Raw genomic sequence first — 23831 nt, 5'->3', positions numbered from 1 at the left:
TGTGTGTGTGTGTGTGTGTGTGTGTGTGTGTGTGTGTGTGTGTGTGGTGAGAATTTTTAAGACATATTCTCTTAGCATCTGTCAAATATATAATACAATATTATTAACTATAGTCACAGTGCTATACATTAGATCCCCAGAACTTATTCATCTTAGAACTAGAAGTTTGTGTCCTTTGGTCAACATCTCCCTATTTACCCCAACCTCCAACCCCTGGCAAACACCATTTTACTTTGTTTCTATGAGTTTGATGTTTTTAGATTCCACATACAAATTAGATTATATGATATTTGTCTTTCTCTGTCTGACTTATTTCTCTTAGCATAATGCCTTCAAGGTCCATCCATATTGTCCCAAATGGCAGAATTTTCTTTTATTATGGTTGGATAGTATCCCATGTGTATATGTGCCACACTTTCTTTAGTCATTCATCTGTTGATGGACATTTAGGTTGTTTCCATGTCTTGGCTATTGTGAATAATGCTGGAATGAACATGAAAGTGGAAATACTCCTTGAGATAGTGATTTCATATCTTTTTGGATATACACCCAGAAGTAGAATTTGTGGGTCATGCTAATTCTATTTTTATTTTTTGAAAAACCTCCATACAATTTGCTATGATAGCTGAACCAATTTACATTCTTGCCAACATGGAATACAGAAAATTGATGTGTTTTATACGTACTTGATTTGGGAATAAACTACTATGTCTCCTTACTCATTTATCCCACATGATTGTAAACACCTCAAGGATAGGATTTTGATCTATACTGTTTGTTCTATATTCACAATGATGAGAACAGTGGCTGCAATGGAACACTCAAGTCATACTTGTTTTGAATTAATGATATAATTTGGGGTTATAGATATGATTTTTTCTGCATACAAGAATTTTCTATATGAAAATAACCAAATCCTTTCCAAAGTAAAACTCCTGAAATGAACCACAGATACTCTTATATTTTTACCCGAGAAGACAAGGGACTTGTGAACATAGTCTAATCTTTTTCGGGGGACACAAAAATGAATGCCAATTATCATATATCAGGCAATGGTGCTCTTGGGATGTGTGTAATGCTGTGTGTAAGATAGTTGAGCCTTACTCTAAAGATGGTTTCTATGTTTCTGCTTTTGATTTTCCTTTCTGTCTTTTCATTTCTATTAAACATTTAACTCTATATCCTGATAGGATTATTATATCTGTATTTTTGCACCCAGTTACCACTTTTTATTTATTGCTGTCAGTCTAGTATTTGTTGTAAGACTGTGCACCCAAAGTGGGGCCCTGAGGGATTTTTTCCCCTATTTGTTGTAAGAGGATTTGGGAGTAACTTTGACTGTAAAATACATTTTAAATAATTAGAATTTTCCAGGTTTTTAACCTATACACAGAATGTTATTGTATAGTTTTCTTTAGAAGCATTTATATAAAGTGTCTCCAAACCATTTCTTCTTAGCCTTTGGCTAAATATGTGTATATGTATTTGTATGTGTAATTATGTACAACTTGGTTTTGGTAACAGTTTGTCAGAACACATGGAAAATCTTTTAACTGGCTCTGTTTCCTGTTTTACTTAATTTATGTCTATGTTTCTGGAATAGATTTGGCAACCATAAGTCCTAGATTTTTCAGGAGAGTCCAATTTCTGAAAGTTTATCTTAGTATCAGACCATATGCTTTGAATTTTTGTTTGATTGATGTAGTCAGTTTGGGTTTAGGAAATTTGTGAAGATTATAGAGCATGGAGAAGCATTAAAAAAAAATCTACAGTCCATTAAGTACCAAACTAAAAATGTTACCCAAAATGTTTTTTTTTTTTTTTGAGGGTTCTTGACTATGTAATCAACATGTAATTTTATGCAAAATTCTATTGCCATTGTTAAATGTTTCATTTCACAAAATTCTCAAGAAAATTTTCTGGGAAACCAATGCTTTTATATATTTGATAAAATATGTTTATATCTTTAAACATAACTTAATACATGTGCTTATATATAAATTGTCATTTGTTATAAATTAGTCATTCTTAGTGTGTTTTTGACTCAGCCATACTTACTATAATTTGATATCTTGCAGATATACATGCTATTCACTTAAATATGAAGAAAATTCACCTTGTTAAACAATAATAACACTTAAATCATTTGTATGTAGCATGTACATGAATTTTGTATCTAGCGGTACAATAGAAATTTTAGCCATTTCATTCAAATTAAGTAGTTAGTTTCATCCAGTATTTTGAAAAAAGATCTTTTAATGAAAACTTCTGCATTTTACCAACAGAATAGGAATCAATGCTTTGCACGTTTTCAGTCATCTAAGAATTACTGTTTTTTTGCTGTGTTCTAATTCCTGCACCTAGGCTGTACTTTAAACTGGTTGGAGGACGAATGGAGCCTTTCTCTTTTATGGGGGTGTTCTGAAGAGGTATAAATATACCACGGTCAATGGATAATTAACCATATTCATGCCTGAGTATTAAATTCAATGAGCATAGCTCTGTGGAAACACCTCCCAAGGACAAGAAATGGCTGTAATCAAAATTCACTTTCTGTTGGCAAATCTGTCAGATAAGCTACTGATGACAGCAATTCTCCCTTTTTTTCTTCAGATGGAAAAATAGCTGGAAGCACATCAGGCAAATTACTTTTATACTAAACAACAATAAAGTGACAGTGCTTTTATTTGGAGAGAAGGCATATCTCTCCTGGAAATAACATTACAACATTTAAAATGAAATATTCCTTATTATAAGCAAACATATTATAGTGTGTTTTTGAATATTCTGGGCCAGATATTTACAAATTTAATCAACATTTATAAAGGTGGTAACATTTGAAATAAAAAATTGCTGTGGTTACTTGCTTTTCTAAAATTTTTAAACCTGTAAGAGAAGTGTAGATACAGATTTAAGGATTTACTTTCCTTAAATAAGTATTTTTTATTATAGGATTAATTTCTTAGAGATCTGTTTTAATTAAAATTGATCCTGGTCCTATTAGTTTTATTACAGATTCCCTTAGAAAATTGAATAACACTGAATATTACCGATTATTTTGTTTCTCTATCCACCAAAATGAAAAATAAGCCACAGCAAATCAAGACTGCTTTTATGGAATTTTTCTTATCTAAGAAAAGGAGTTTTGCTAATATCAACATAGATTCATTTTGATTTGGTCTAATGCATACAACAATCAAAATAGCCCAAGATTTTATATGTTTTTCTTATGTGATATTTTAGATCTCTGTGTCTTTCTACAAACAAAATACAATAAAATATAATTGGAAGATGTTTTCTTTGAGGTAAACACAAACTGAGAATAAGCAGCAGGTTAGTTGTCTCATGAAGACAGCAAAATTTTCACTTCCTCATAACTATGGATGGGACTCATTAGGTTTTACTATAATGATAGAGCAAGAGCTTCTTTCCTTCCAAGAGTACAAAATCTGATTGTTAATTAGAATAAATTGAGTCATATGAGTCTTGAGCATTCTCCTAAGAGTCCTCATTTGAGAAATTTGAGTGAGGTGAGGAAACGCTTAGAATTCTATAGTTCTCTGAAAATCTTCTGAAATTATGAGCAATTGAGTTTTTTCCTGTGTCTCTCAGGGAACATCCCAGGTCTGGGTATTACTTAGGAAAGACTTGAGGATTTCTAAGGCTAGAGTTGCACTGGATGAATAAAAATGCCAAGCAAGGAAGCCTCAACCAACCACTCAACCAGCCAACATAAAACTGGTCAAATCCAGAACAGTGGTATCCCCCACAATCTTTATTCTTTAATGAGACAAGATTCACATATTTGAGAAAAGGAAGGACTTTATGTTTTTTGATATTTTTCCATTTTACTGATTTCAGACAATGTAACTTGTTTGTTGCCATTATCTTTAAAATCTCCCCTTCCAGGAAGCTCATCTATATTCATCTCTCTCATCCAGCAGTTTTTCTCTATAGAGTGAAGGTGGAGGAGCCGAATTATGTCTATTTCTCTTTTCTGATTCATCCTGTTGTCTGAAGTCTGTGATCTGAAGTAAACATTTTATTTATCTTTAAGCATTTTATAAGCAATCTATCTTTAAATGAGATACACATTTTGCATAAGAAAAAAATGATTTCCTGGCATATTTTACCATGTAATCTTAGGCAAGTGATTCAGTCTCTTTTAAATATCCATTTCCTCCTCTACAAGTGAGGAATAATAATAGTACCAACCTTTTGGGGGCTTGTGAGGATTGAAGAGATAACGCATGTAAGGTATTGTTACACGTCTAAGATATGGTACCTACAAAACACATCTGACCATTACTGCTAGTGACCCTAATGGCAATGTATTTCTGAGTAAGTTTTATATATTAAAAAAGGGATAATTTAATTAGTAGAAACAAACATGGCACACTGACCAAAATACCAGACTATTCATTTCCACAACAGAATGAATAAATTTAGAGGAGACATTGGTCTAACAAAATGAAAGATCTGATAATACATCTATGGGGTTGTACTCAGGAGAGGTATAAGTATAGTGAATACTTATGAAGTAAATAGATGAAATAAAAAGATTCTGCATAAGTTTCATGTGACAAGTTGGGTGAGGAAAATAAAATATATTGAAAGATACTGTCCTTCCTTACTGAATACTTAGTATGTGCCAGACACTGCTAGGTCCTTTTATCTTATTTGATTCTTTCATTTAATTAATAACCACATTATAAAGTGGATAATGTTTTATTATCATTTGTTATGTAGTCTCCAGTTAATAGATAAAGAAACTTTTATTTCAGAAGTATTAAATATACCCAGGGGCATAAACCAGGAGCAAGAATAGCACATCTATAAATAAAGGAATAAAATTTAAAATAATTTTTCTTCCAACTTGACAAAATCATATTTGTGACCACCTAGAAGGCCTGATTCTAATGCAAATTTTCAAATCACTGGAATTCAATGTGAGAACAGGGTGTGCAGTGCCCTTGCCAATGTCCCTGTCCCCACCACCCCCTGCTCTTTCCATCCCTGGCTTTGTTCCACACATACAGAAATACACTTGCCTGCATGTCTCAGCATCATCTATTACTCCTGCAAAGAAGCACCCCTTGATTATCCCCCCAGCCTAGGGCTTCTCATTGCTTCAATGTGGTCTAACCCTGGGAAAATGGTCTTGAGAGCAGACGTGGGACCATGGGACTTTGAGGACTCAGTATGGTCTACAGTGGGGGGATGGAGGATGGCACATTGCTCTGCCTTTATTCTTTGCCCTCGGAGGAGAGTCATGGCATGAGGAAGGCCAGAGTGAGACTTGAGTGGTTCTGAGTGGGAATCCCTCTTGCCTGAGTCTAAGAGAGGCATTGTCAAACGCCATTCTGACGGTAGGTCTGGGAGTCCAGATGGGTTTGACTCAAAAGCCTGTAGATTTCCCACTACTTAATACGACCTCATTTTTCTCTGCTTTGGCATCAAACTAAGATAGTTAGATATTCAAATCTAATATCTAGACACCTGGGATACCTCAGTGAATAAAACAGGCAAATAAACCCTTGAGTTTATGGAGCTTAAAATCTAGAAGAAGCGGACAGTCGGTAAGTAATAAACGTAAGTAGTAAACATGGTATATTACAAGGTGATAAAATCCCTGGAATAAATTAGGGTAATATAATGATTATTGGGAGTTTTAGAATGGGGATAGCAGTTTTAAATGGTCAGAGTATGCCTCATTGAGATGACATTTAAGCTGAAACTTGAAAGAAGTAATTGCTACAACTTATGAATAAAAGTTCTCATTGTTTTTTTCTTTGCAGGAAAACAGAAAAGACAAGCAGGTATGTTATCTTAATTTTATCAGCTATTACTAAGCCAAGGACAGTATGGATTCAACACAGCAGAATATTTTGATTGGGGGAGGTTGGACACTGGAACTCAGGGCTTAGTAATGGGGAGGAAGCAGCTGGGGAGGTTTCTGCCCTGACTATAAGTAGCATTTCTAGTACATGGCAGTGAAATCTTCATAGCTCTATTCATCTCTCTTTTTTGAAGTCTTAGGATTATGACAAAAAGTTACAGATATGGCAATGAAGGCAATAAGCAGTGTATGATGTTCCAAGGGCTGCCAGAATAACAGGGAATAACATGGCTTTCTAAGTGTCACAAATGAATCACCTTTTTGTGCTAGCAATACTGTTTTCAAATATGATCTTCTGTTATTCACATTAGGTGGCTTTTTATTCAGTAGTCTGAACTTTGGTGATCCAAACAGAAGAAAGAAATCTCTTGTTGGCTTACTCCTTAACACTGGATTTAATGCTCCAGGAGGGACTGAAGATGGGTCGAGGAAACATCGAGATACTGATAGTTTAGTGTTAAAAGACACTCCAGCAGGTACTGTTAGAGAGCTTATCTAGGAAACAAGTGCTTTATTTCATTTGGGATAAGCTGGTAATCTTTGCATCATTTGTAGCACATGGCCTTAACAGTAATAGTTGGGAATAGAAAGGCACTAATTCCGGGGCCAATGAGACTGACTTTAGAGAATTCTGTCTTTAGAGAATTTTGGCAAAGATGTTTACATTAAGTTACATTTTTTTTTCCTGATCATTTTAGTTTTTGTATGCTAACTTTCTTCTTGGGGCTAATATTATAATGATCAATCATTTTTATGATATTTAATTAAAATACTTCTTGGCCCCAAATTTGGTGCAAGGTTTCTCGAGTCACGTTTTTATCTCCAATCACAATTTATTTTCTATACTGGGATTCTGTCTTTAAATTGCATGCTCAGTTTTATGAGTAATATTATAAAACAGGGTTTCTAGACAGTTTGTGGTCTGCTATTTGGTTTTGTTTGAAAAAAAAATCAACTTTCTTTAGATGAGGCATGTTCTCTCTGGTTCTACATACTTCTCCCAATTGGCCAAGTTTTACTTTACTTGCCTGGTCCCCCAAATCTCTATAGTTCATACCTGTACAAAAATAGAAAAGAAGGAGATCCAATGAGGAAAATAACTTCAATATTTTATATTGAAATTTAATATTTGAATCCAAGTGATGATAACTGAAAAGGGAGAAACAGTTTGGGGTATAGGGGTGCAGTTGAAATTATCGTCAGGAAGGACACAAGTTTCTTGTTTATCCAGTCATCTATTTGGGGGCTGACAAACACAGTATGACTAATAAGTTAATGCAGATACACTTGCTTTTGTTTACAATACTGAGTTGTTCATTGTTAGCTCATGTTCTAAAGAACACTGAAATTTATCTTAAATGGCCCCAATGCTTTAGTTTTCTAAAGGAATTCTCTAACTTCATGGTAAATTGGTTACCAGGCACAACCCTGGTTACACTGTATGGAATTATATATGGAGTGGAGGGGAGGGGGGATATTTTTGAAATGATAATGTAGACCTAGTTCAAGCAATGTGTATAGATTAATTTCTTATACATTATGAATGAATGCAATTTTTTTTTTCTGTTAGTGATTGTGTTTTTGTATGGCAGAGAAAACCAAGTTAGCAAGTGGTTTTGCCAACAGTATATGTGGTGGTATTAAATTTGGTGGCACTGCTTTAGATCAAAATGACATTGGTAGGGGTCCATCTGGCCAAAGTGGATTTGATGTGAATGTGGTAAATGGATTGGCTGGCTCTAATTCTGCTGCCAGTGAAACAGGTATTCTAAGTTGTTTCTTAGTTTCTGCTTTTGACAGGAAAAAAAAAATCAATCAATTAGCAAAACAGGGAAGGTGGTGTTTTGACCTGATTTAGTGTTAGTGAAACTTGTGGAGATGATTTTTAAACTATGTTTGATTCTTAAAGGATCTGTGTTGTCTTCAACAGAAATCATCAATTTAAACATTTTAGTGAAGAGGCAATTAGATTTAATTGTGTAGGAGTTTGGACCTGTAAGGAAGAGACCCAGTTTCTATCCCCTTCCCTGATAACCTTCTGTGGACTTTGGGAAAGGCACTTAAACTCTCTTGTTCCCAAGTTTTGTCTTAAGGAACAGGATAATTTGGGTCTCATGTTTCCGTACTTTTGCGGTGTTAATTTTTTAAGTTTCATTACTCATATTTCAACTAGTTTTCTTGAAGAAGAGTGCCAGAAAAAAACAAATTTATAAAAGTGTGGTAAATAGCATTTTATATTTGGAAATTAAAGTCAGTGAAAGAAGTTAGGGTCAGTAAAGTATGTAAATCTTGCTATTTTTGTGTCAGAGCAATTTATCTTAAAAGATGTGGATGTTGGTGGAAAGAGGAAGAACAGAAAGGAGTTTGTCAGTAAATCCATGGGCTTTGGCTTTCATATCAGTGGCTCAGGAATTCTAATCCAGACTCTGCAAAGAAAAAATACAAATAATTAATCATTTCCATCCTTTGTTTTTTTGCTCTTGATAACAGTTGAATTTTACATTTGCCTTTTGATTTTGGATTTGGTGGTAGAAAGAAGGGTGAATTTGAATTTGGTCTTGGTAATTCTGGCTCATGTGGAATGGGCATCAGTGGTTTTGAACAAAAAGGCTTTGCTGAAAATGAAATAGGGAACATTGGAAAATCAAGTTCCAGTGATCTAGTTATTACTCTTTAGGTTTTGTGCGTAGAAAGTAGAGTTGTAAGTTGTATTTAATTATTACCTGGTAACAATCTTTTTTTTTTAAATTTTAGCAGATAATACCAACCCAAGAAATAGGGCTGGATTTAGTAGCAGTGTCTCTGGAAATTTGGGATTTGGTTTGGGGGCATCTGATCAAAAGGGATTGGGCATTGGTAGAGCTGACCAGAGTGAAATGAGCAGCAGAGGATCTGCCAGGGGTGAATCAATGGGTTTCAGTTTTGATGCCCATAGCTCAGGTATTCCAACTAAGACTCATTGCAGAAAATTTAAAATTAATTAAATTAACTAATTGGTTAAAATATATTTCTTTAATATTTAACAATGAACTTATTAATTAACATTAATTTTTAATTACATTTTACTTTTTCTGTCAGTTGGAACTGGGTCTTTTGGTTGGGAACTTGGAAAACAGAAGGGCAATGCTGCATTTGGTTTTGGAGCTTCTGGTTCGAGTTCATTTGGTGGCAGTGGCATTAATGGCAAAATAAAAATTGAAGGAAATCAAATGGGTAGTTCTGAAGGACCCATTCCCAATGATCTAGGTATTGATATCTCATTCTTCTGCATAAAAATTTCTGAATCATGAAATGTTTTCAATACACTGTGACATCATTTTATATTCTGCAGATGATACTGGTTTGAGAAATCGGAATACATTTGTTGGTGATGGCCCTGGAAAATCAGAAACCAATGTAGGGGTTTCTGGTCAACAGGGATTTGGAATCAATGAAATTGTAGGGACTAAAATGAGTGGCAGTGGATCTGCCCGGGCTAGATTCAAAGGCCTTGGATCTGATGCTGGTAGCTCAGGTATTCCACTTAGGCTCTTTTCCTGAGAAATCCAATTGGATTTTAAATATTCATTATTTTATTTGATAATATTTTGAATTTTCTGTTAGTGGGAAGGCCTGGGTCTTTTGATTTTGGACTTGAAGGAAGGATGTTTGGAACTGATTTTGATTTTGGAGATTCTGGTTCAAATCACTGTGGTGACAATGGTGATAACAGAATAAAATGTACTAGTGAATTTAGTTCCAGTGGTTTAGGTGTTGATGTTTAATTTCTGTGCATAAAACATATTTGAATCATAAAATTTATTGAAATATGTTCTGATGACAATCATTTTACATTCTGCAGGCACCACCAGTGCAAGAATTGGGAATAATTTTGTTGATGGCATATCAGAAAATTTGAGATATGGTTTTGAGAAATTTGGTCAAAAGGGATTTGAAAGCAGTGGATCTGATTGGAGTGATAAGAGCAGCAGGGAATCTGATGCCAGTGGCTCAGGTAGTCTAATTTTGGACCCTGCTCAGGTGAAATCTAAATTGATTTCAGCCTTTCATCTGTTATTGTGTTAACATTTTTATTTCTCTGTTAGTGGGAAAGTCCTCATCACTTGATTTGAGATATGGAGAAAGGAAACGTGAAGCTAAATTTGATTTTGGAGATTCTGGTTCAAATCGATTTGATGACATTGGCCTTAGTGAAAATGTAATAAAAGGTACTAGAGAATCTAATTTTAGTGGTATGGATGTTGCTAGTTAATTTTTTGCTTAAAAAATTTCTCAGTTATAAAATTTATTGAATATGTCCTATTGACACACTTTTAATATTCTGGTAGAAGTACCAGTGCAAGAAGTGGTGGTGAGCATGCTAGGGGATATTTTGAAAATTCAGAGGTGCCTGGGTGGCTCAGTCAGTTAAGTGTGTGCCTTTGGCTCAGGTCATGATCTCAGGGTCCTGGGATTGAGTCCCATATCAGGCTCTCTGCTCAGCTGAAAGTCTGCTTCTCCCTCTTCTCTCTCTCTCTCTCTCCCTCTCAAACAAATAAATAAAATCTTTAAAAATTTTTTGAAAATTCAGGATTTGGTGCTGGGGCATTTGATAAAAAGGAATTTGGAGGCAGGGGATTGATGGAATGAGCAGCAGCATTTATGTTGTCCCTGGATTCATGAATCTCAGGTCCAATGCCCATAACTCAGGCATTCCACTAACCTGGACTCTTGGTGAAATTGAAATGGATTTCAGTTTTTTTAATAATTTTTAAAAATAACATTTAAATTTTCCATTAGAGGGAAGGACTTGGTTTTCTAATTTTGAAAATGGAGAAGAAGGGTGAAACTCAAATCGGTTTTGGAGATTCTGGTTCAAATCCAATGGCCATAGTGGTAAAGCCTTTGATGGAAATGGAGTAGGTGGTCGCGGAGGCTCTAGCTCCAGTGCTTTAGGTATTGATGATTAATGTCTGTGCCTAGAAAAATTCTGAATCATGCTATGCCTTAAAAATAATTTCCTGACCATCATTTTGTATTCAGCAGGTGACCCAAGTGCAAGAAATGGGGATGGATGTTCTGGTTGGTACCTCTGAAGGTTCAGGATTAAATTTGGGGTCATCTGATCAGCAGGGATTTGGAATCAGTGGAATTGGTGGGAATGGGGAGAGAGACAGTGGATTCTTGGGGGCTGGATACTTGAGTCCTGGATCTGATGTTAGTGGCTCAGGCGTCTTAACCTGGACTCTATTCCCAAGAAATCCAAATTAATTTCCTCCTCCTTTATTTCTCTTAATCACATTTTGATTTTCCATTAGGAGAAAACACTTGGTCTTCCAGTTCTGGAAGTGGTAGAGGAAGGAAGGGTGCAGCTGGACTTGGTGGTGGTGCTTCTGGACCAAACGAATTTGGTGAAACTGGCCTTAGTGGTACAGGTACCTGTGATACTGGAAAGGATGTTACTGGATCTGGTTCTCATGGCTTGAGAATTGAGATTTATGTCTGATGATTAGAAAGTCAGGATTCTAAAATGCCTTATAAAATAACAATGAAAATCACAAACATTAATAATGATACAAAAAGCAAACCAAAATTCTGAAATGATAAACTGTATGTAGATGTGATCAAGGAAAAGTCATTTAATATTTTTTGGCATAGATTGTGGAATGAGTTTTGTGGCTGTGATTATATTGATGTGGAATTGTTTTTGTTGCTTTTATGCGAAACTGATTTGGAGTTGCAGAAGTTGAAGAGGTGGTTAGAGTAGCAGATAATTTGTTGGGTTTGAGCTTTGTATTCTGGATCTGGTCTTGGTAGTTTAAATTTTTTTGCAGATTTATTTCTGGTAAGAGTAAACAAGTTCTCTCCCTTTTGAAAATCTCATAAGATTTAATATTTCTCCTTAATGGAAACATTAGATTGAATAGTTTAGGAATTTGTGGTACACATTGTTAAAATAATACTTATGATATGGGAACTATATTGATGCTGTTAGCCATATTGGAAAGTCTTGGGAGCACTGGACTAGATGACCATAGAACTGTGGGTAGCAGATTCACTTCTAATGATACAGGTGATCTGAAAAATATTCAGGATTCACCTTTAGAACTTAACTTTAAGATTGATACATTTTTAAAAGGTAAAGTCTAATTAGCAATAGAGATAGTGTAGTAATGGTTGACCTCAGTCAGGATTGACTATCAGTGAGTATGTTCAAAAAAGGCTTGGTCATACAGAAATAATAATTCTATTTTGGGTTGTTCTTAATCTTTGGACATCAATTTTGAGGTCAACACTGCAAAGGAACTGATAAATTTGAAATCATTCATTATTTATGCCACCGATTTTGTTTAAACATAGTTGGTACAAATGGTTTAAGAGACCCTGAATATCTAAACTCCAGATCTGCTGCCATTAGCTCAGGTATTCAAATTTAGGATGTGTTCCTGAGAATGTATTGAGAAGTAGTTGCCTCTCATTATTCTGTTGTGGAGTGGTTACCAGTTTGAGATTTTTCTATTTGAATGCCAGCTTTTGTCTGCTTTAATTTTTTAAATAAGGCAGACTTTTATTAATTAGTGTTCTTTCTGGTAGTGTATCTAATAGTGAATCTAGTGGCTTTGAAATGGCAAGTTTTGGATCTGTTGACATTACTATCTCTTGACATTAGACATATTCAGATGAAAGCTCAACTAGGTTTTCATACTTCCAGTGTTTGTGAGTGCAGACTCCTTTGTTCGATTGACATCTTGAAATGGTACCCAGATTTCCCAAATGTAAAGCAATTCAAAGTGGGAGTAAGTGTGGTTGAAACTGAGATAGGAGACCCTGAACTCTGTTTATGCAAACTTTCTCTTTTCCTGAATACATTTTAAGGCAATTGATCTGGAATGAATTAATTTGATGTTAGTTCATTTGGTGGTGAGGCATTTAATTTCGTTTCTCCCACAGGTTGTTGAGTTGATAATATTTTTTTTTCTTATACAGCTTTATGTTGTTCTAAGTCTGCTAGCATTAGCAATGCTGAACTTGGATCTATGGTTTATCCGTCAGATTTTCAAAACTTTTTTTCATATTTTACCAAGTAAAATGTACGCATTTAAGAAATAAATAAATAGCTTAACTATTTTGTATTAAAATAGGTGTCACAAGCTCCTCTAACAACAGTGCCTCTGGACCATTCAGTACTCCAGGTAGTTGGATTTATGACTTTCAGTGTTTAAAATCTATATATATGATGCATATGTGTGTATCTGTGTGTGTGTGTGCATGTATACATAATTTTGAAATTTAAATGTTCTGTGGATTATTGATTTACTAGCACATGATATTGTTATGTCTTTTCCATGTTGAATTGAGCTTCTAAATGCTTCTTTTTGAGTAATAAGATTTAGATAACCAACTGTATATTTTAAACAACTCCATTAATAAGATAGATTAAATTATACTTTAAGGGAACCTAAATAAAACATAATGCAACTTCTCCTTTATCATTTTAGATATAATATTTTTTAAAATGACTTTATGAATAAATTAAGAGTTCAATCTACTTCCACTTGACCTGAGAAAAGACAACCTGCAGTAAAGACAAGTGGTCCCAAGATACACAATAAGTGGTGTTATAAAAAAATATTTGAAGATTCCATAAAAATATTAATTTTTTTTATTGTTGTTGCTCTTCTATTCTGCTTGATTTTAGACCTTGCTCTAAGATTTCATATAAATTTACTTGGTCACATAAAAGGGTCAATGCATTAGAAATAAAAAATCACGGAAAAGTATCAGGGGATATGAATTTTCCTCTCTGATCAGGAGAATTGAGTTCTCTTCATATGTAGATAATTGAATTATTAGTATTATATAGTAGACTGATGTAATAAAATCTACCTTGGACCTGTTTAGCTAATAGCTTCCAATAAAAGTATGCTAGCAAGGTTCTATTTTTGAAGTTCAAAATATAGTTCTGTAGGGGATGCAGCATATGTTAGTAATTGCACATGACCCAAAATGAATAAGCTCATAATGATTTCTGAAAATCCTATGGCTAATTGTTCAAGAAAAAATATGGATTTAAGAGATAATCGTGTATATGAACTTGGTAAATCACAGTTCTCACAAAATCAAATTATATATTCAGGATAAAGAAACTATTGATGGCCTTCAGAATCAGCTTCTAAGTTCCCATGTAGAAGTTCAAATCCTGTACATTTAAAATCAATGTATGTCTTGAAATTTAAGTAATCTATGCATTGTGTTAAATAGCAAAAGGATCCAATATTCCAGAAGCAATTCCGAAATACTCAGAAGTAAGCCCAATTATTGGTAAGTAAAAATGACTCTGATTTCTATCTATATATTTTTATGTCCAAGCCAGCCAGTACCTAATAGAGTTATAAAGTAACCAAAATTTGGAACTAGTTTTAAACATTTACCCATCATCTATCTGTTTGATCATTGCATTTTTGAATGACATCACATTTGTAATATTTTTCTTCAAAGGTACACATACGCACACGCACGTGCACACATATGTACACACGACACATAGACACAGGTATACACATACATGCACATGAACAGATGATATACACATGCATGCACACGAACAGATATACACATGCATGCACACGAACAGATATACACATACATGCACATGAATGTACATGCATGTACATAAAGAAATAATATTCTTTAAACTTATTTGATATAAATGGTAATCCCCTTGTGCAACATTAGAAAGATTATCTTTACAAAAAGCAAAACAAGTAGGCAAACAGATCACAACTCCCTCCGTATCTACCTTCCCATAGTAGAGACAATTTCCCTTTTCCATAGGAATAAAGATGTTTTTATTCATGTTTTATTTGAGCCAGAATAGACACCTTGTGTATTCCCAAGGATTCAGGTACTATTTTTAGTGTGCTTTTGCTGTATGTATGTGAGAAAGAAAAACACTGATTTAAGGTGGTGGCTGTGAGAACAGAACCTTTCAGTGATGTTTTCTCTTGGTACATAAACACTTAAAAAAAGCAGAACTAGACGCTACATTAATAGTTCTAAATAATTATGAATATTCTACTCTAAATATTTTGTAGGTGAAGCTACTACTTGGGGCAAAGGAACATATAAAGCTTTCAATGGTCGCATCTTTTCCTTTGAGTCTTCCTGCACATACAGTTTTTGCCATCATTGCATTGAATCTGGAGGAGATTTCAATATTGAGATCAAACGAAGGAATAATAGTGACTTTGAAAAAATAGCAGTTAAAATCGACAATAATGAGGTCTCTATTTTTGGTGATCGCATTCTAGTTAATGAAGAAAGGTAAATGCCACAGTGTTATGGATAAATGCTATAGAAGCACTTAAAGTAACGAGAGCAAAAAGAAAAAAGGTTGAATAGGGAAAAGGTGGTACTCTTTTCCTATTTTGGTTTTCATATTGGTTTTATAATAATTTCTTGGATAGGAGTCTGATAGAAGATTTTGTTCTGTGTGGGACTGTAAAATACTATATTTATTCCTATAACAAGGACGGGAGAAAAAGAGTAGTTCTGTTGTTTGACTATTTTGAGTATCTAGATTTGGGGCAACATGCATATTCAACACATCTGCTAATAGAATATTTCAATTTTCATTTGTATGTTTATAATTAAATATAAATATGGGATTTTCAATAGATTGAAACTTAAACCATTATTTTTAGAAGTAGCAATTCATATTTGGAAGGGATGCCATATTTGAATGCTTTCCAGGATAAGAAGTTGAGGCATGATATTCTACTTGCGAACATTTCAAATTATTTGATCATTTACTCCTTACACTGAACCAGTTTCTTCTTTCTTATTTCTCTAAAGCCCCAAGGATTTGTTCATTGTTCTTTAAAAGTCTTTCAAAAATTGGAAAAACAAAATGATTGTGTCTCCTCTTCTGAAATGAGAGGAAAAAGAAAGCTTTAATGTTTATTAGCCAGTATTATATTTATGATACTAAACATGGATTATTTTTAAAAAAACATGTTATAATACTATTCTTGCCATTATATGTACTTGTATTTTATACTTTTCAGAGTACAGATACCATATGACAATAAATTGATACACATTAAAAAATATGGAGAACATTATGTCCTGAAAAGCCGTAGAGGAATCCTGTCTTTGATGTGGGACAAAAATAAGCTCTCAGTAAGTCTGGCTCTGATTTTCTTACATTCCTGTGCTTTTTCTTCTTTGCTTTCAGTTACAAAAACATTACATTATAAAGAAAATAAGAGCTAAGATTTATTGAAAAATCTCTATATTATGCGCTGTACTAAGCATTACCTTATTTAAAATTTAAAATACCTTCAAGTACATACTATTATTAATCTTATTTTACAGGTGATGGAACTCAGGAAATTCAGGCTAATACAAGCTATCCATCCAAAGACACACAGTTAGTAAGAGGTAGAGTCAGGATCTTTCCAACTTCTAGTTCCAGGTCCTCTAAAAGAGGCTCTATATTACATGCCTAAGTAACCAGCTTAGGTAGAATTGAATATGAACAGACACCGTCATTTGGTTTGGGTAAATTTTGTCTTGAGGTAATTATAATATTTTATAAACATGTACATGTGGTTTTTCTTTTTTTTAAAGCTTGCTCTTCACAAGCAATATCCAACTTGTGGTCTTTGTGGTAACTTCAACAGCACTCCAGGTAAGATTTCAGTACATTATGTCTAAGGAAATTGCTTCCTGAAAGAAAATTATAAAATGATTGCTCATATTTGAATAACTCTAACAATAATTTGCATTTGTCTAAAGAATAAGAACTTGTTAAAATAAAAAATATGTTGTCAATTTAGTTCTATTTAGCTTGAAAATAACATGTATGTGCATAGTGAATATCTTGAACTAAGCATTGTTTTCTTCTTAAGGAGACAATATCAATGAACACATTGCCAATAGTAAAATTCCTGGTGATTGTCCCAAAGCTTTTAGTAAAAGCTATGAAGTCTGTGAAGATGGCATAGAGGTGAGAGATTTATATTTCACCTAGTAGCACATTTCAGCATTGTTCTCCTTAGTTTCAATTTAGATAGCCAACATCCTCTTCTAAGCACCTGTGCCTGATTCTCAGAATTGTGCAACTGCTTTCTCTCCAGTGTCCCTGTAGTCTGTTTCTCAGCTTTAGTTTAGCTGTAGATACAAAAAAAAGAGTTTTTCTTCAAACTCTATGATACTTACTATATATTAGTGTAACAATTCTGATTTTTTTTGTATAACGTTTTAATTTGTCTGTAAACTGACACACTTCACCTCTCCATTAAATCTGTTGGTGGAATCCATATACTGTGTCCCTAAGAACTACTTTCTGCTCTCCCGTACTTTTGCCCCAGAGAGCTAATCTGAATTGTCAGCCCGTGTATCCTTTACTTTCTTTTTGAAAGAGTTATGTATAATTAACTATTTTGACTATGACACTTGAAAATAGCCCACTCGGAATTTTCTACACTTGTATAGTTCTGTTATGTTGAATTTGATAGGTTGCATTTATTTGATGAGTGAATAAATGTTTACATATTCTTGTTTCAATCTAGAACAAAATTCTCAAGATTAAGATATATGGATAGTATGGATAGAAAAGACTTTCAGTTTTACTGACAATGGATGTTGCATTTATAACCATCTTGTCATCTTCTAACAAAACAAATTAAGCCATGACATTATATATCATCTGCTATCCTCTTTGTGAAACCCTCCTTGGTTTTCACCGTTAGAATTGCTTTCTCTTTCCTGTTACCCTATGCTACTTCTTGCTTCTTATGATAAGAGACCATCTATAAAAATTTCCCTTGTTTCTTTTCCATATGTTCCCTATAAAATTATGCCTTCTATGATGACAAGAATTATGTTTTATCTATTGTGGTAGTTGTATAGCGTGTGAGAACTTACTCCTGGTGGCTCAAAAATATTAGCTCAGTGAATATATAAATTCATGTTAAAGCTAATGCATATTTAGTAAGGACCTACTATGTGCAAGACACTGTTAAGCCAAGAGGATACAAAATTCTATTTTTGCCCTAAAGAAACCTGTAATCTAGTGATAAAGATACGCAAAAAATAATAGACAAAAAAGCAATCTTTGAAGATTTTATTTCACTTAATCGTATACCTCACTTGGAGAATGTTATTAGTTGTGCTAGGGCTTAATTGTTACAAACTGTGCATTTGCTTGACAGTGGTTTTATATTTCTCTGTGACAAACATATGAGCAGCTGTGTGGTAGCTAACATATGTTGATATTTGAACTTTTGTGGGTTCAGTAATGTGTTTACCTCCTTAACCAAGGTGAGAACAAATACATTGTTTCCAGAGTCAACTCACATGGCCCCCACCAAGAAAGCCCACAGTGACTCTATTTTACTGCCTGTTTGCTCACCAAATATAACACTAAGAGATGAAGGGTGGGTTTCCCTTCTGTCTTTTGTGGTATCAGTCATTTACCATCCCATTCTCTGGCATTGACAATGGCTCTTTTTTCTCACCCCTTCCATTTTCTCAGCTGGTAAATTTCATGTCACCTTTGGAGAAATTTTGGATGAGTGTAGGTACAACCATTTCTGAAGTCGTTATATAGCAATCCAAAATGCCAGAGGTGAAGTATTCTTTTAGGAGTCATTGTGCCAACTATAACACTTCAGAACTGTCCATTTCCACCAGCATTCAGCAACTCTCCCTGCCAAAGCTACAGGTTATCATGCAAAACCAAAGAGTTCTGAATTTATCTTTTCCTAAATATTTATTTGATTGTCATTTTTTCTTATGTTTTAATAAAACTTCACACTTTATTTTGTAGTACTGTGACAAAATTATTGGAACTTACTTTGAGAAATGTAGAAAGGTTGCCGCTTTTTCCAATGACTACAGAATGATCTGCGTTAATGATTACTGTGAAAATAGAGACAAAAATTCTACGTGTGACACTTATTCAGAATTGTCCCGCCTCTGTGCCTCAGACGGTCCTGGCGTCTATGAATCCTGGCGAGATGATTCTGATGTGACTTGTGGTAGGTTTTAAATTTTATTGCACATTCCAAGCCAGGAAGTTTCTATAGCACTTTAAAGTTGAGCTGTATTTCAAAGTAATGTTCTTAAATGACTGTAAGCCCTGAAAGGGACCTTAGATATGATGGAGTCTCATCTCTCATGGGTACTTGATAGGAAACAGGACTGTTTTGCCGTAAGTTGCAGTGCTTTATGAAAAGATCTCAATTAGGAACTTTATAGTCTATAATTTGTAAAAGTCACTGGGAAAAATGAGAAATCCTGCAAAAACTGAAAGAAAGTAACTGGAAAAGTTATCAAAAGTATGTTGATTAGTACTATGATTTTCTTTCAAAAAATTAGTAAAACATAGATGTGACTTTCACACAAATATAAAAGTACTTTCAACTTAGGCTTAGCTCAATCCTTTTAAGTTAAAATACAAGTAGAAGATCAATTTCAAAGTAAGATGAGATGTTATTACACATATGGTATACATTTCTTCCTAATTTCTGTCTTCATTTTTAATTTTTTCTACAAATTAAATATTGTAGCATAAAATAATGCATGAGAAATTGGCACGATTTAGTTGTACTGAATAATTTTTAAAACTGACTCATGTCTTGAAATTTAGACTCAAAGAATCCCATTTGAAAAGATCCCCATTAGACTATTATGTATTTATCACATTCATTTCCCTCTCATTCCCATGTATACATATTTCTGTATTTCTCCAGGAGAACCTAGATGCCCAGAAAAACATATCTACAAAGAATGTGGTCCCTCAAATCCTGCAACTTGTTCTAATGTGGCTCCTTTTCAAGAGAGTGAGTGTGTGAATGGCTGCGTCTGCCCAGAAGGTAATACACTCTGTGAGAATGTTTACACTAAAACAACTGAAAACAGTGACCCAAGAATGGTGGGTCTTATTTCTAACCAGATATTTAATGAAATCACCTATTCATAATCCATCCTTCTAGCAAACTGCAGAAGAGGAGTAGAGACAAAGTTAACGTGTATGTCTATTTCTATAGTACCTCAGGGCCCTGGTACTCCACAGATGATCCCCTAGTCCTGTATTGGGCTCCGTAGGAATGTTCCATGGCTCAGAAAATTATACTCTTCCCAGTTCTCAAACTAGGGGTAATTGCTAAATGGAACTTACCATTTTAAGTGTGTGCTTACACTTGAAAGAACTAGCTCAAAGTGATTTCACAGTTTACTGCTTGAGAATTTACAGATGTTTATATAATTCTTGTACAATATATTTATTCTAGGTTATCTATTAGATGATATTGGAGAAAAAGGGGAATGTGTATTAAAGACCGAATGTCCCTGTAATTTACATGGAAAGATCTATAAGTCAGGGGAAGTCCGAAGAGGTCCTTGTGGTTCTCAGTGGTATGTGCATGCTTTTTGTCCACATTTTGTTAATAGTGAAATAATAATAATATTTTAATCTAATTTGAAATAATTCCTAGGTCCACCCTTAAAATAAACTTTTCAGAAATAAATACTGCATTTTCTGTGTAGATAGTTTGTCTCTTATTTTTTAAGGAAAGTTTAGTGTGTTTTTATTTATTTTTTTAAAGATTTTATTTATTTATTAGATAGAGAAAGAGAGAGAGAGAGCACAAGTAGGCAGAGCGGCAGGCAGAGGGAGAGGGAGAAGCAGGCTCCCCACTGAGCTGGGAGCCCGATGCGGGGCTCAATCCCAGAACCCTGGGATCATGACCTGAGCTGAAGGCAGACACTTAATCGACTGAGCCACCCAGACACCCCTAGTGTGTTTTTTAAATAAAATGTATGAGCTTTCTATGTATCTTTAGAAGTTAATAATTTTCACTAACTGAGGGTTTCAAAGAGTAAACCAATTGGTGGTTGCAAATATGGAGCAAAGAATAATACAAGAGTATGGTTACAACAATTAAATAATAATTACGCTAATTACCAAGAATATTTAGTAAAATGTATAATCAGAAACAGCCCGCTACTTTTCAAATAATTTTTGTATGTGACTACATTGGTGAAAATATATTTAATCTTTATTTATATATTTACATATATTTAAATGTACACATAGATTCTTATTTATATATATGATGTTTATAGATATATTTAACAAGAGTGGATTTTAATATGCCAAAATTAGTATAGATTATTTGAGTTCGGGAACAATATACTGATCAGATAGAGTTCCCCATTCTTCCTTATGACTTTTCTCTGAAACTCTAAATTACTGCAGAGCTCCAAAGGACTTTTCTAAAAATGTATCGTGCCTTTGGAGGGAAATAGTCTGACTCAATGAAAGCTAATCTATTATTTATACTATAGTATGTTCCTTATAAATGAGAAATGTTCCTGTTAGTGTGGCAATAATATATTAGTAATAATTATGAATAACAATAGCTATAATTTATTGAATATCTAGGACAGTGCTATCCAAGAGAAATATCATATGAGCCAAAAATATGACCCACATATATAATTTAACATTTTTTAGTTAATGTGTTTTTAAAAAGCAAAAAGATAAGGGTGGAATTAATTTTGATCATGTATTTTATACATCCAAAATGCAGTATTATCATCTAGGAATGAAATTAGTATAAAAAGTTAATGAAAGATTTTACAATCTGTTTTTCAAATTAAGTCTTAAAAGTCTGTATTTTATATTTATAGCAGATCTCAATCTGGACTAGTCATATTTCAAGTAATCTATAGCTATATGTCTCTATACCATATTGAACAGTGAGGGTGTATGATGTGGCATGTAGCAGGTGTTTAATACTAATAGTGAAATGTATTCCATTTAAAAAAACCTCTGAAATCCAGTTTAAAAGTTTTTATATATTTAATGCAGGCAGAAGCTATTATTTTAGTCCATGGAATTAAAATCCTTTAAAATGCCAGGATGCCACCATCAATGTGACATTTGATCAGAGTTGGGATGTTGAGTGGAGAATAAGGGTGGTCTAATAGGGGTGCCTGGCTGGCTTAGTCAATAGACATGCGACTCTTGATCTTGGGGCTGTGAGTTTGAACCCCATGTTGGGTGTAAAGATTACTTAAAAGTTTTTTTTAAAAAGATGGTCTAATAAAGCTTAAGTAAATGTCTTAATTTAAATTTTGATTTTTAATGTTGAGATACTTATTTTCCTCAACGAGAAAACACAACTGATGATCTTTAACATAACCATTGCATTTTAACAGCACATGCCAAAATGCAAAATGGTCTTGCACTGAAGCATTATGTCCCGGAAGATGTAAGGTAGAAGGAAATTCAATCACCACCTTTGATGGTATTAAATACCACCATCCTGGAAACTGTCACTTTTTGGCCATCCACGTATGTAATAGCCTGGAACGCTTGAGAAAACTGATGCGTGCACACTGAGCTATTCAACCAATTTAAAACAGTCTTCACTTTAAGTTACTATTTAAAAAAATAGCAAACAGTCCTTCAATGACTGGTTACATATTTCAGTATCTGTTTTCTGTCACATATTGCCATTGACAATCAGTATTACCTGCACTCCTTAGCAATTCCTTGCTAAACAAACAAAAAAAACCCCAACATTTCCTTCATCACTAGTAACTTTCTAAATACACTGAAAAAATATTTCCTTCTTCTACTTTTCTTTGCATGTGTTCACTAATGCTTCAGTTGAAATGATCTTTTATGTTCCATGAAACATCTTCCTTTTTCATCACTATTCCTTTACATTTATTTATAGTTTTTATAATACAATATCACCAGTATGATAGAGGCTATCCTTACTTCTAAATTCTTTTCAGGGCTAAAACTTTAAGTAATCTGAATTTCAATAAAAGGGGGATTCCATCTTGTAGCTTTGCCTTTAGCTACTCTGAAAATACAGTTTTGTTTAATCTTCCTGGTAAGAAACCAAGATGAGCAGAATTTGTGACTCCTGAATTGAGAGATGTGGGTCATATTCAGTAATCTAAAAAATGTAGTCACTGCTACTAAAAGACAGTTTTCCAGATCTTTCCTTCTTTTTATGTTCTTCACATAATCTGTGACGGTAGGGGATGGGCAAACCAAGAGGGAAATATGCCAAAATACACGGAATATTTGCTTGTTAAATATTAGATTTCTAGATCTTGAGAACTGGAAGTCAATGTTTGGCATGGCTTATATTATGGTTTTACAAATTAAATACCTCTCACATTGGATTTAAGTAGACATTGTGGATTGTCCAGAGAATCAACCAGCTATGTTACATCTAATTCCTACTAGTCTCTATAGTGCAGCACATTGTAAAGTCTCTACAATGCAGCACAAAGTAATGATAAAAGAAAAAAATGATGATGACTATGAGAATCCACTAATCAGACTATATAAATATAGTTTATGCAAGATACTTGGACCTTCTGTAAAGCTTTTCCAATTCTAGACTTACCATGGGCCGAACAAAGCCTTATTTTCAGAGCAGTCTGATTGTATGTAGGAACTGTGCATGTTTAAGACGCAAACATGCCTTGTAAGTGAATCACACAGTAATAGCATATAATCAATGACATTTTAATAAACATATCAATGAAATGCATTTTTTAACAGCATAAAGATTGGTCTATTAGTGTTGAACTTCGTCCATGTCCAAGTGGCCAGTCAGGAACGTGCTTAAACAGTGTTACACTCCTCTTAAATTTGGTAAGTAATCAGCTTCCTAAAGTTTATCCAAAGCAAAATTGAATGAATTACTTCACAAGGTCAGAATTTTTGTGGCTGAAGAGAGGCTTTACTGTGTGAATTGAAATCATAATCTCACTGATATGAGGAATTCTTAATCTCAGGAAACAAACTGAGGGTTGTTGGAGTGCAGGGGGGTGGGAGGGATGGGGTGGCTGGGAGATAGACACTGGGGAGGGTGTGTGCTATGGTGAGTGCTGTGAATTGTGTAAGACTGTT

The 23831-nt window shown here is 34.0% G+C and overlaps 1 protein-coding gene across 1 annotated transcript in view; it reads left to right on the top strand.

The window, feature by feature from the left end:
• The window catches only part of MUC19 (mucin 19, oligomeric), a 44605-nt gene that overhangs the window by 2873 nt on the left and 17901 nt on the right, over positions 1–23831 (top strand). Inside the window, exons 2-21 of the mRNA XM_073878013.1 lie at positions 5799–5819; positions 6211–6375; positions 7492–7662; positions 8654–8839; positions 8978–9145; positions 9231–9413; positions 9741–9893; positions 9985–10097; positions 10679–10774; positions 10925–11033; positions 11197–11313; positions 14974–15202; positions 15946–16060; positions 16511–16571; positions 16792–16889; positions 18714–18924; positions 19639–19761; positions 20179–20302; positions 22112–22247; positions 23481–23573. Of these exons, the coding sequence (XP_073734114.1) occupies positions 5799–5819; positions 6211–6375; positions 7492–7662; positions 8654–8839; positions 8978–9145; positions 9231–9413; positions 9741–9893; positions 9985–10097; positions 10679–10774; positions 10925–11033; positions 11197–11313; positions 14974–15202; positions 15946–16060; positions 16511–16571; positions 16792–16889; positions 18714–18924; positions 19639–19761; positions 20179–20302; positions 22112–22247; positions 23481–23573 (2672 nt within the window). The remainder of the gene's footprint in view (positions 1–5798; positions 5820–6210; positions 6376–7491; positions 7663–8653; positions 8840–8977; positions 9146–9230; positions 9414–9740; positions 9894–9984; positions 10098–10678; positions 10775–10924; positions 11034–11196; positions 11314–14973; positions 15203–15945; positions 16061–16510; positions 16572–16791; positions 16890–18713; positions 18925–19638; positions 19762–20178; positions 20303–22111; positions 22248–23480; positions 23574–23831) is intronic.

This window comes from Callorhinus ursinus, unplaced genomic scaffold (genome assembly GCF_003265705.2).
Source record: "Callorhinus ursinus isolate GAN/ISIS: 27379988/994484 unplaced genomic scaffold, GSC_fseal_2.0 scaffold27, whole genome shotgun sequence".
NCBI classification, from domain to species: Eukaryota; Metazoa; Chordata; class Mammalia; order Carnivora; family Otariidae; genus Callorhinus; species Callorhinus ursinus.
Note: the sequence above shows the minus strand (reverse complement) of the source record. Positions and strands in the feature narration are given on the sequence as shown.